The sequence below is a fragment of the Sminthopsis crassicaudata genome, chromosome 3, assembly GCF_048593235.1.
Source record: "Sminthopsis crassicaudata isolate SCR6 chromosome 3, ASM4859323v1, whole genome shotgun sequence".
NCBI classification, from domain to species: domain Eukaryota; kingdom Metazoa; phylum Chordata; class Mammalia; order Dasyuromorphia; family Dasyuridae; genus Sminthopsis; species Sminthopsis crassicaudata.
In genome coordinates, this window is record NC_133619.1 from 283,286,285 (window position 1) to 283,299,538 (window position 13,254).

The window sequence follows — 13,254 nt, forward strand, 5'->3', positions numbered from 1 at the left end:
GTGAAACAAGCAGAACCAGAAATGCATTGTGCACAATAACAGCAAGAATGTGTGATGATCAACTGTGAAAGACTTGGTTCTTCTCAGTGGTTCAATGATTTAAAGCAATCCCAGTAGACTTTGGATAGAAAATACCATCTGCATCCAGAAAAAGAACTAGAGACTGAATTTAAATTAGCACATGCTATTCACTTCCTTTTCTATTTTTTATCTCTCCCATGGTTTTTTTTCTTTTACTATGACTTTTCTCTCCTAACCTGATTCATAAAGCAATGTGTTAAAAATAAATAAATAAATATTTAAAAAAAACAAACAGCCAAACACGGGTCTTGGAACTATTGAAAAGGAAAGGAACCTGGCTTGTGGGCTGACAATATCAAAGGCAGCAAAGTTTAGCATATTTTGAATGAAAAAAAAAATTACTAAACTTTCAGAATTTTGCTGCAAAAAGACCCTAACTTAATAGAAATTTGATATATAAGATCCAAGGGAAATATAAAGTAAACAAGAAAAAATAAATTCAAGATACTCAATAAGGACAAACTCTTTTTCATAAATGGAATGTAATCCATATATCTAAGATTGTCATTAGTAAATGGGTAGTTGGGAAAAAAAAGATTGGGGTAGAGCTGAGTATGATATGATTCTAAAAAGCAAAACTCCAAGAAAAGATAAAAAGAGTAATTATGTTATACTAATTATGTGTGGGAGGAAGAACCAAGGCAGAGGAATTTAGTGGGAGATGAGGATTGGTAGTTCTGGAACCTAACTTTCAATAGAAATGGATTAAAGAGAAAACAATACATACATATTTATACATACATGTATAAAAATCTTCTAAATTTAGAAAGAAATAATAAAAGAATAAGAGGATAGGGAGGAGGGAGAGGATAAGGGAAGGATTTTTAGAGGGAACCTTACTCCTATCAGATCTGAGTTAAAGAGATAGTATTATATATATTTAGAAGGGAATAAAATTCTACTAAATGTTTAAAGAAATAAGAGAGTGAGAAAATTGATAAGGCTAGCAGCATATAGAAGGTTTTATAGATTAATGGAAATGGGATAAAAAAGGACTGAAAAGTTGGAGAGAGAACAAGGGAGGGATCTTGGAGGGAGTATGTTGAATAATAGGAAGTCAAAGTAGTAGATTAAAATAAAAAGAATCAGGAAGGATAGGAAATAAGAGATACATATAAACATAATAATAAAGATCAGGAGTAGAATTTGTTAGGTAAACAAAGCAGTGTTTGTAATCATTGATTTCAAATTTAAACCTAAAATAGATTTAACCAAAAGAGAAAAGCAGGGAAAACACTCTATGTGTCAGACATATTAATCATTCTTTTAGGTTCTTTATATTAACTAGATAGCATAAAATTAGAATATTGCTGTGGTGTAGGAAATGATGAGTTGGTGGAATTGGAAATATATGGAAAGTCTTGGATTTAAAACATCTTCTTTATCCATTTTCAGGACTGGGAGTTGAATGACAGTCCTGGGGACAGGAGGACTTAAATTCAAATATAGCCTCAGACATTTAACACATATTAGCTATATGATCTTGGACATGCTATTTATCCCTGATTATTCACAAAGGAAAACAACAACAAGAACAAAAACAGACAAGCAAAAACCAAAGAACAGCAATTTAATATTTTATGAACTAAAAATATGAATAAAAATTTTCAATTAGTATCAAATAACATTTTATGTAAAAATTTAATACTATTTTTAAGCCCAAAGAATTATTTTTAGAGTGAATAATTTTATAAGTTGGATCTCTGACCCCAAGATTTGGAGTCATTGTCCCATCTTTCTCTTACCCTCCCAACTAATCTAATCTTTTCTCTTTTGTTTCTACTTAATATGGAACTATTATATATACACTTTAAAAATATTATTTCTGATTAATAGAGTATCATATTACCAGTTTTTTAAATGATGAATGTAATACATCTGTTATTCTATAAGCAAAAAGCAAAAGCAAACAAAAGACTCTAAATTATGTTGCTTATTCTCTAAATCTCAAATTCTGCTTCCAAAGCCATAGTAATCTAAACTCAATCTCAACCTTAAATTATCATACTTTAGTTGTTAATATTAATTGAATAAGGAGCAAATCTTTTTTTGCAATAAAAATATTTAGCTATTAGAACATTAAGATTTCCAATATAGAAAGTTTCATCTACAGTGCTAGGAATAGCATTCTCAATCTAGAGAAGCTGCTGTGAGGCACCTCTTTCTCACTCTAAAAAAGCTATTGAAAAACCAATGAAGAGAAGTTTCCTAAACATTATAGGAAAAAGGCAGGAGTTTGAAAAGCTGAGGTTAGCTAGGAAAAATTCCAGTTAACACAATTAATTGTTATTTGCTGTATGCTTTTAGCCACACTTTGACATTTACTTCTTTTAGCCTTTATGGTTCCAGATTCTTATTTGTGTACACTGTAAAGGTTTATGTTTTGGGACTGTTTGTGGTGTTTGCACAGACTACATAAGGCTGGAAAAAATAAACAGAAATAAAAAAAAAAAGTTACTGATGATTGCTGGTAATCTGGGATAGCTTTGACTTCTTGCAACATTTTGCAAAGATTTCTTACCCTAAAAAGAACAAAGGAATGGCCAAGAGTTCGGCTTTTTTCACTGTTTGTACCTTTATCTTAACACTGACTAAAGCAGAGAAGGGAGTAATGAGGAGAGGGCAATAAGTAGCAGAGAATAAGAAAGGGATGAATTTACCTTCAATTCTAATGACACAGCAACATTTTGCTTGAGGATAAATGGGATGCTATCCTCTATAATCAGCAGTATCTGAGGTGTAGTGAGATGTCAGTTTATTAAAAGTTGCATAATACTTTCATGATCAATAAGTCAGGAAACAGAACAATCAGATATTCACCCTCCATTTTTCCCTGAGAAATTTATATGGCTTTTCTTGTAACCAGATCAATATTATTATGAGTCAATTGAGTAAGCCTAGTTTCATATTGTTATCACAATCCATTCATTCTTGCCTTGTCCTATAAAATTTTCCTCTATATTCTCATGTAAGTTTGCTACAGGGTCTTATTTTTTCTAGGGAGGAACTTTCTTTGAATTCTCTTCACACTATTTCTAGAATACAATGAATGATAATAGTCAAGAGAGTTTCCTAGATATTGATTGCAGGATTGAAATCGGGAAGACTAGGACCCAAGCTATACTTCTGACATATGTATTTGTGATACCAGAGGCAATGTTTCAACCTCATACTGTTCTTATTATTCAGTAATTTTCAGTCATATCTGACTCTTCATAATCCATTTTGAGGTTTTCTTGTCAAAAATGCTAAGTTTATTTCTCTAAGTTTACAGAAAACTGAGGCAAAAACTGTTAAATGAAACATCTAAAGGTTTGATTTGAATTCAGGTCCTGACTGACTGCAAGTCTACCACTTTACATACTGCACCACCTACCTAATTGTTTGTCCTTCAGTGTTCTAGCACTAAAGTACTAGAATACTGAAGGACAACTAGGCATGTGTATATATATATATATATATATATATATATATATATATATATATATATATATATATATATATATATATATATATATACCATAAATAGATATATAGATAGAGAAATATAGATTATAGCCATACGCACATATATATGTGTATGTGTGTGTATGTATACACATATACACACATATACACACATATAGGTCAATATACATATTATATATACACATATACACACATATAGGTCAATATACGTATGTATATCATAATTGAATATCTATGTAATATATTGTTGTTAAATGATTAAATTTAAATGATTTCCAAAAATTAATAGGAGATATCCAATGGATGCGTCCAGTGTTAGGCTTAACTACCAATCAACTGCAACCTATATATGACATTTTAAGGGGAGACAGTGCTTTAAATTCACCACGCCAGCTTACAAAAGAAGCACAAGAGGCTTTGAGAGAAGTTGAACTGGCTTTATCCAATGTGGTTGAAAGAGTCACTCAAAAACCCTTGGAAATAACAGTTTTTGCTACAAAAGAGGCACCCCCAGCAGTCCTTCATCAAGGAGACAGTGTGATTGAGTGGGTGAACCTCCCAGCACAACCAGAACAAAGCCTTACTCCTTACCCAGTGCTTGTGGCTAGAATTTTATTGAAGGCTATTAAGAGAGTAATACAATTATCTGGGATAAGTCCTGAAAAAATATACACATTCTATACTAATGCACAAATTAATATATGCTGTGAGACCATCCCAGAATGGCAAATTTTATTGGCCACAGCTCCAGATTTTGCATATGGGTCTCCATTAAAGATAACCCGGCTACTACATAATTGGTGATGGATTTTTGAAGAAAAGATTTCTAAGGTTCCTCTTAAAGGACCAACAATCTTTATAGACGCCTCCAAAGAAAATATTTGTGCTATATACTCTCATGATTTAACCATAAAGAGAGTAGTCAGGATTCCTTTTCAGTCCACTCAACAGAATGAATTATTTGCTATCATGCTAGCTCTTACTTATTACCCAGGAAACATAAATATAATTACTGATTCAGCCTATTCAGTAGGTGTAGTACAAAGAATTGCCACAGCCCAAATAAAACTTGCAGCCTCTAATATTTATCAGCTCTTTAAGGAACTTCAAGAGCAAGTGAGAAAGCATCCAGGCAAGATTTATATCTTGCATGTCCACTCACATAGTGGACTTCCAGGTCCTATTTTGATGGAAATTCAAAGGCAGATAGCCTTTTAATTATGTTAACCAGTACTCCTTTATTTTTGGAAGCACAAGAATCTCATTCTAAATATCATCATGCTGCTTGAGCTTTATGTTTACAATTTGGAATAACAAGAGAGGAAGCTAGGAGCATAGTAAAAAGCTGTACAGCTTGCTTTCCTTTCCACCCTCCTACACTCCCTCCAGGGAAGAATCCTTGTGGTTTGAGACCCAATGAAATCTGGCAAATGGATGTGACTCATTATAAATCTTTTGATCGTCTGTCTTTTATCCACGTGGTAATAGACACCTTTTCAGGATTCACTTTTGCAGTGCCAACAGCAAAAGAGACAGCCTGAGTGGTCACTGAATTCCTTATCCAAGTATTTGCAATTATGGGTGTGCCACAAGAAATAAAAACAGATAATGGACCTGCACATTCTTCTAAACATTTTGCGCACTTTTGTGCGCAGTATAAGATTTTACACACTACTGGAATACCTTTTAATCTGCAAGGTCAGGCATTAGTAAAGAGAAGAAACAGAGACATTAAGACACTCCTCCAAAAACAAAAGAAAGGGGGAGCCACAGGTAACCCTAGAGAACTTCTAAATTTAGTTCTCTATATCATTAATTTTCTAATTTTTGACAAAGATGCACTGGCTCCAGCAGACAAGTTTTATTACCCACCAGAAGGGCAGTGTCCAGTGCAAGCAGCTCCACTGTCCTGAGATAATCGCCAGGTGATGTGGAGAAACCCAGAAAGTAGTGAATGGAAGATAGGTTAACTGCCTGGGGGAGAGGGTTTGCTTGAATTTCTTCAGATGGAGAAGGAATCAGATGGGTGCCAATGAGCCGTATTTGCCTTGTCCATCAGAAAGAGACAGAAAAAGAGAAAGACCTTAAAACAAAGAAGAAAATCTAAGAAATATCTAACACTGAAAGAGCATGGCTAATAAGACTGTTATAGAACTTTAAAACCATCAGGAATCATTGGATTTCCTACCACAAGATAAGACTAATGGACTTATGGACATTTATAAATTCTCAATTTATGGTTATTTGATCATGTTATTTACATACTTCTAGCATGTATTATGTTACTATGTGTTTTATGTAATCTATGTAATTATGTGTAATGCCTCCCATATTGATGGATTTATGTTTCAAGGTCATGACCACCCTATGTTCTAAATCAAAAGAAAGGGGGAGATGTTAGGTTCTTACTAAGTGCTAATGAGATAATGAGATATTAGGTTCTTACTAAGTGCTAAGTCAGTACTTAAACAATTCTCTAGTTCCGGCCTTTAAAGGAAGTTTTACTTTTACCCCTTTGAACTTCTGGGGAGGAGCTTAATGTTTAAAAGGAGCAAGTTCATTGGTAGAAGTAATCTTCCCACAAACCCTTGCGTTATCCCACGCCCATCCTCTGGGAGGATAAAAGAGGGTGAACTCTGGAGAGGGAGGAGACTCTACTCTAGGTCAGAGTTGGCGGCTCTACAGGAAGAAGAATCTGGCTGAGAGATTGAGTTGAGACAGCAGATCTCCTCTCAGAAAGCAATCAGCAGTTTCTGGAGACAACAGGACTTTATATATTGTGTATATATATCCATATATGCATAAATATTTAAATTTCCCTGCAGTAATGAAATTAATGTTGTTTATTGAAGTATGAAGTCAAAATCCAATTAAAAAATTAGTGGTAATCCTAAATAGGGATTGGATTGTAATTTGTAAATATAATTTTTCAAAGTAATTTAATTAAATTTGCCATGAGCTCAGGGATTACAATGTCAAGATTATTTTAAAAACAAAACTATCAAAATGCTACCATTCAACAGAATGATGAACATTCATTCCCTTAACAGTATACTAATAGTGAAGAAATATGAAAGGAAAATCCCAATCATCCCTTTATATAGTAGGACCACAGATATTATATATTACAATTTTTTCATATATTTTTGAGTGGATTTATTATTTATTATTTCCTTTTTTTAGTTCTAAAAATTATTATTTGTTGATAAACTATGATAATATGAAGAATAGAAGATTATTTTTTGAATGGAGAAAAGTATACTAATTTGTTTTAACATTATAGTTCTGAAGGTCATTTTTTTTCTTCCTAAATTTTTTGTCCCACCTAGAGTTAATGATTTCCAAAATGAAGCTTATGTTTGGTTCATATCTGTTTCTTCATAAGTGGGTAATTGGGTTTCCCATTTGGACTATTTGCATATTATACCATTTAAGTGTCAAGGATGATTTAGCAATTATTTTACTCACATCAGAAAATCCATAAGAAATGAAAGAATCTTATGAGTCTATGAGCAATTGTAAAAACAAAAAAAGTCCTATAGCCTTTTAGACTACTCTCAGAATGTAAGAAAACTTTGGAAGACTACTGAATAAATCATTTCCATTCATGATTTGTTGTTGTTATTGTTGTTGTTTTGTTTGTTTGCTTGTTTTTAAGGAAATCAGGGGACTTATATAGGGTCACACAGCTTAAAAATGACTAAAGATACATTTGAATCCAGATCCATTTGAATTCCAAAGCTTAGGATGTGGTATGGCGAGTCCTAACTCAAAATAACTACTCAGAGATTTCTCAAAGTGAAGAAGTAGAAGCTTTATTAGAATCTCTCAAGAAGCAGAGAAGCAGAGAGTCTACTCACTGGAGTTCTCTAGTGAAAGGAAGCCATGGCAACAGAAATTAAAGATGATTATATATTCACAACCCACAAGAATCCATGACCCCTCCTCCCCTTATCAGAGTTAATTTTCACTGACTGCTTAGATGGAAATAGCACCAGTTTATTAAATTCAAGCCAAGCTGATATAAGTGGTTTATTGCAGATATGTTTATCTAAGTTTATGGTGGTCAGCCTTACAAAGGTTCACAAATGATTGCAGGTGTGTTTGCCTAAATTTCTGAGTTCATGGTGGTCAGCCCTACAAGGTTTACAAATGCTTACTTGAGCTAGTATGAGTATTCTGTTATAAGGTTTGTACAAAGAATTTCATTTTTCCAAACTCATCAGGTCTTGGTATTTAGCTTATAGGTTCAGTATAGCTTAGTTAATAATTTTATGAGAAACCATATAGTCCCTCACAATAAGGAGATTTATTTAGAGGTAACTAATCCATTAAATTAGAATAACCAAGGAGACTTGGTTTACCTCAGGTTTCCTTAATAAAAAGAGATAGCTAGTTTGGAGACTTCTTGAATATCTCCAGGCCATTAAATAATTAGTCATGTTTTTCTCAAGCAGTTAAGTAAAGGTCCAGGAGATCATGTCAGATATTTCTTCTAGAAGAGCAAGTCTTTTGCTCTTCTTCCCAGAGCTTTTGGTGCTGAATTTCCCACAGTTATTATTCTGAGAAGTCCTCAGTTTCCCATTTTACTCACTCCATTCCAAGTCCTACTCATCATCACAGATGAAAAAGTTCCTTTCTCTACCCCAAACCTCTCTCTTTTACTCTCTTTTACCCTCTTTTCAACTAATTTATATTATCTGCTGTAATGAGCTGTTCAAGAAATTCCTCTAGCTGGCTAGAGGAATTTAGGAATGTTTGAATACTTTGTGTTCTTTTAACTTAATTGAAGGTCTATTCTAAGGTCTCTGACCTGTTCTCACAAAGAGAAATAAACCTGAAGTCCATAAAGTCAGGACATCTGGACTAACATAATCTGATTGTCCTGTGATGCTTCTTTTTAGTTGCCATATTTTGCTCCTGAGTTGTAATGCCAGAGAAACTGAGGCAGGATAGAGATTAGAGAACAATTTAACAATTTATTTGAAAGGGAGAGATTTACTGGGACCAGATGGATCCATCATTTGGTCCCAGAGCTGAATGAGACTGCCATCTCCAAGAATTCAGCAGTGAATGCCGGATACAAGATTCTTTTATAGGGTAACAAGAATGGTGACATAATGGGAGAGGAACCTTAGAGGATCCTGATATTTTAATGATGTCTAAGATAAAATATCTTTATCCTATCAAACATTAAGAGGGAATGGTTGTAACCTGAGGCAGAGTATTTGAGTAGGACAATTAGAGAAACTGGGTCAGGACATTAAAAGGGAACTGTGGCACAACAGAGTAAGAAATGGGAGAAAAACTGTCCTCTGCTCTCCCTCATAAACTTGCCATCTCTTTTGTCTGAAAGAATAAGGGACAAAAATTGAATAGGCAGAGCCCTTAACTAGTATTTATATATCACAACATATAGACAGCTCTTATCTCATAAGTCTTAACCTTAACTCTTCATCAATAATCACATAGGAGACAACCAGTCTCTGAAAAACAATTAGCTGAGTTAGCTACATCTTTTAAGTAAAGAATTTAAGAGAATATATATTTCAATGAGAAGTGACCTTGTCACTGAGTTCCATTCCTAGTTAATTTTATCAAGTTGTTTGGGAAATTCAAATTGATCAGAAACTCACCTGATCAATCCCCTTCCTTATACATAAAGTTAAAAGATAAACTTGATTTTTAAAATCTCCATAGGAATTTTATCCAGAGAGCTCAAAAAAGTGTTCTTTTTTAGGCTTGTAGTCACCAATTTGTGGATATGTGGAAAATAAAACATATGAAATGAATGTACTTCCATAGATCTTTTTTTAATTTTAAAATAAGTCAACAAACCTTGTTTTCATATTCAAAATGAGCTATTACAGTGAAATGTAAAAAAAAAAATATGAAAAGATATGCTCTGAAGATATAGATATTACTTTTTAAATCAAAAGTACAGAGTTATAGGATAAAGGAACAATGCCTTTCCATGAAATTAATTTTAAGCAATCTTTTTTTATGAACCTTAAAAAAAAATATGGCTGCCACTTTTTACTTATGATTCATATTTACATGCAGGATCTCACTTGCTCCTCAAAATATTATTAATGTCATGAAGGAGGACTTTCAAGCTAATAAATATAGTAGGTTGCTTGCCTACTCTGTGAAGGCAAATAATTCCTCAGCAAAAGGGACTTTCTTGCCTTTGAAAGATGATTTCAACAGTGTAAGAAACTCCCAATGAGAAAACTCCTTCCATCAAAACACCTAGAGGCACTATATCAGTCAGAGGCAGAATTTGAACCCATTGTTTTTTTTCTGATACTATTTCCATCACTTTTTCCACTTCAGTATATTCCTTATAAATAAACTGGGATTAAGTAGAAAAGGTTCTTACTTTCAAAAAATGTATATTGCCCTTGGGGAATAACAATGAAAATGTGCATATAAGATTGTTGATATTTTGTCTTTGAGTGAGGATATTTTTATATCTTAGTATTCATGGTATTCTTCCAGTTTTGCTATCAATTGATGGGTAACTGAGGAGATTTACATGAACTGATTGTACAGAGTAACAACAAGGTTATATGATGATCAACTGTGATGGACTTGGCTTTTTTCAGCAATTAGGTGATTCAGGCCAATTCCAATAGACTTGTGAAAGAGAAGCCATCTGCTCCAGAGAGAGCACTATGGTGACTGAATGTGGATGGCAACATAGTATTTTCACCTTTTTTTGTTACTGTTTTTTGCTTTCTTGTTTTTATTTTTTCTCATTTTCCCCCTTTTAATCTGATTTTTCTTGTGCAGCATGATAAATATAGAAATATGTTTAGAAGAATTGTAAATGTTTAGATAATATTGGGTTACTTGTTATCTAGGGAGGGAGAAAATTTTGCAGCATAAGGTTTTTCAAGTGTGAGTATTGAAAACTACCTTTGCATGTATTTTGAAAAATTAAAAAAAAAAAGAAAACTATTATAATTTTTTTAAAATTTATACCTAGAAAAAATAATGGCCATTCTGAAGCTAGTTAGGTCATTTTTCAAAAAAGAGAGAATTCGTTTTAGAGAGCCAAGGATCTCTGGGCTGAAACTACACATTTCAATATTATAATTAATAGGGATTAAAGTATGTAACTCCATAAATTCCTTCCCTGTTGTTATTGGCTTTGTTGGTATAATCAGTCTCTTTTCAGTAGCTCTACATAATCTGCCAATTATATAGAGTCGAGGTTCCAAAAGAGTGAATAGATGACATCCAATAAAATTTCCTGAGTTTCCTGTAGATTATCAACTTTAGATATTCCTCAAACTTTGCTGTCAGCATGATTACAAGTTTAGTGAAGGATAATGGAAAAATTGATCATCCTCTGAAAGCTGTTTTGAAAACACATGCATTTGTTATTTCATCATAAATATGTTCTGCATACTTCTCAGGAAAAAGTAATTTTAAGAATTGATATTGTTTCATTTTAATATGACTTTAAAAATATTTTATGGTTAGCTAAGCAACTGATCATTATGCTGCTTAGTCTCTGGAAACACCTAATTTAATTACTTTATTATCTTGTTCCCTTTCACAGTAAGCTTTTGTTCCCTTATATATCTTCATACATCTTCCTTTCTTTTTACAAACAGGTTGATTTAGTGAATATTGGAAGCACAGACATAGTAGATGGAAATCATAAACTGACTCTTGGTTTGATCTGGAATATAATTCTCAATTGGCAGGTAAGAGCCCCTGATGGATGTTTTCTTTATAAATAATGTGTTCTGTGTACCTTCTTTTCATTATTGCTCATGACCTGCAAAATAAACATATGTATTTCAAACAAAACAAATCCATCCTCAAAATAACAGCTTATAAAATGAGTACTGCTCATGACAATCTGCTTACATGGTATCTGAGGCATTAAAAATGGCAGATTATGAGACACTAGAGAATTTGGAGCAGTTTTTTTTTTTCAATTTTAATTTAACTATGGATTATATATAATGCTACTACTAATAAAAATATTTCAACAAAGTTCAGCCTCATGAAAAATGTTTACTTTTTTTGTTTCATAATTTACCATGAAGTAATTATTTTCATGCACACATATATCTACTTATACAATACCAATATTTTATATGTTCTTAGTGTTGGCTATGTTTTTCTAAAAACATTTTCCTTTAGAAGGATTTTAGCCAGAGGTATGAAGCTTATTGTTGTGGTAGACAAAAATGTCTGCTAACACTAAACATAGTAGTGATAAAAACATTTTTAAGTTAATGTAGGAAAACTGCTCTCTCGGGTAATACCTACATTTAAATTGTGGTCTTTTAGAAACTTCTGTATTATCTAGCTTAAAGGTTGATTGTAATATCAGAAATTTTAAGCTAGGTGAAAATACACTGGACAATGCTATCCATGCTAAGAGGATTGGAAAGAAAGCTTAAATAGGCTTCAAAATATATTTTGTAGGTAAATAGCTACTTTGCCTAAAAATGAAACAACCTGATTACCCCATAGAAAGACAATAAATGAATCATAGAAACTTCAAGTTGGAAAGTGTCATTGGATTTATTGATATTGATCAATCCTTAGATATTAATAAATAATTTATAAATCATCTATTATTAAACACTATTGATTATTATTAAACATTTCCTGTTTGCTAGATTCTATGCACTGAAAATAAAGAATGAGAGCAAGTAAAACACTTCTTGGCCTAAAGGAAGCTGTAGCTGAGAGAGTGTTCCTAGTTGTCCCAGCTCTTAAATATTTCAGTACAATTACATCACTACACCACACTGAGCATGCAATTATTACATCACCATAGAGAACCATTATCTCACATTGAGTAGGTGCTTAACTATAAGCACTATGCTGACCTAAATACAAGTACACCTTTTCAGAGTTCAGGCCCTCTACACCTCCCACTTTCTTTTGTCTTAGAACACATGTGGTCAAGCCCTCCCTAATTTCTCAGGAAGGGAGATGAAAACATTAAAAAGAAGGCGATCTTGCCCTCTTTGACTTCTCAGGAAGGGAGGTGAGAACACCAAAGGGAAATGGCAAGTCAAACCAAATAGCAGTTATCCTCTGGACTGACATTGAAACAGGTATATATAAATCCATCAGGATGGGAAGCATTATACAAACACATAGTAATATAACTCAGACTACTAGTGATGTAACAAATTACATGAATCAACATAGTCATATAACAAACAATATGAATATACATGTCCATAAGTCCTAGAAGAAAGGTATATAAATAAAAATCACACATGCTCCTCCTTCAGCAGCCAAGAGATACAAAACCAATCTATTGTCCATTATTTCATGTGTCAGGGAATCCAATGATGCCCATAGATTTTGAAGTCCTGCCACAGTCTCATCATGTCTCAGGGAATGCAATAATTCCTGCTGGTTTTAAAGTCCTGCAGCAGTCTTATTAACAATTTTTAAGGTTCATGAGTCAATTTCCATTACTGCCATGCTCTTTCAGTGTTGGGCATAGTCAGCAATGGAACCATCTGGTGTTTCTTGGGTCTTTGCCTTCATTTCAAGGATCTTCTCCCTTTCTCTCTGATGGACAAGGTGAAGATGGCTTGTTGGCACCCATCTGATTCATTCTCCATCTGTAGAGATACAAACAAACTCTCTCCCTCAAGTTGTTAACCCATCGGGTCCCTTCCATTCACCACTTTCTGGATCCCTCCACATCACCTG

At 33.3% G+C, this 13,254-nt stretch overlaps 1 protein-coding gene across 1 annotated transcript in view; it reads left to right on the forward strand.

The window, feature by feature from the left end:
- Window positions 1–13,254, forward strand: part of DMD (dystrophin) — a 2,117,885-nt gene that overhangs the window by 366,838 nt on the left and 1,737,793 nt on the right. Inside the window, 1 exon segment of the mRNA XM_074300855.1 lies at window positions 11,175–11,267. Within this exon segment, the coding sequence (XP_074156956.1) occupies window positions 11,175–11,267 (93 nt within the window).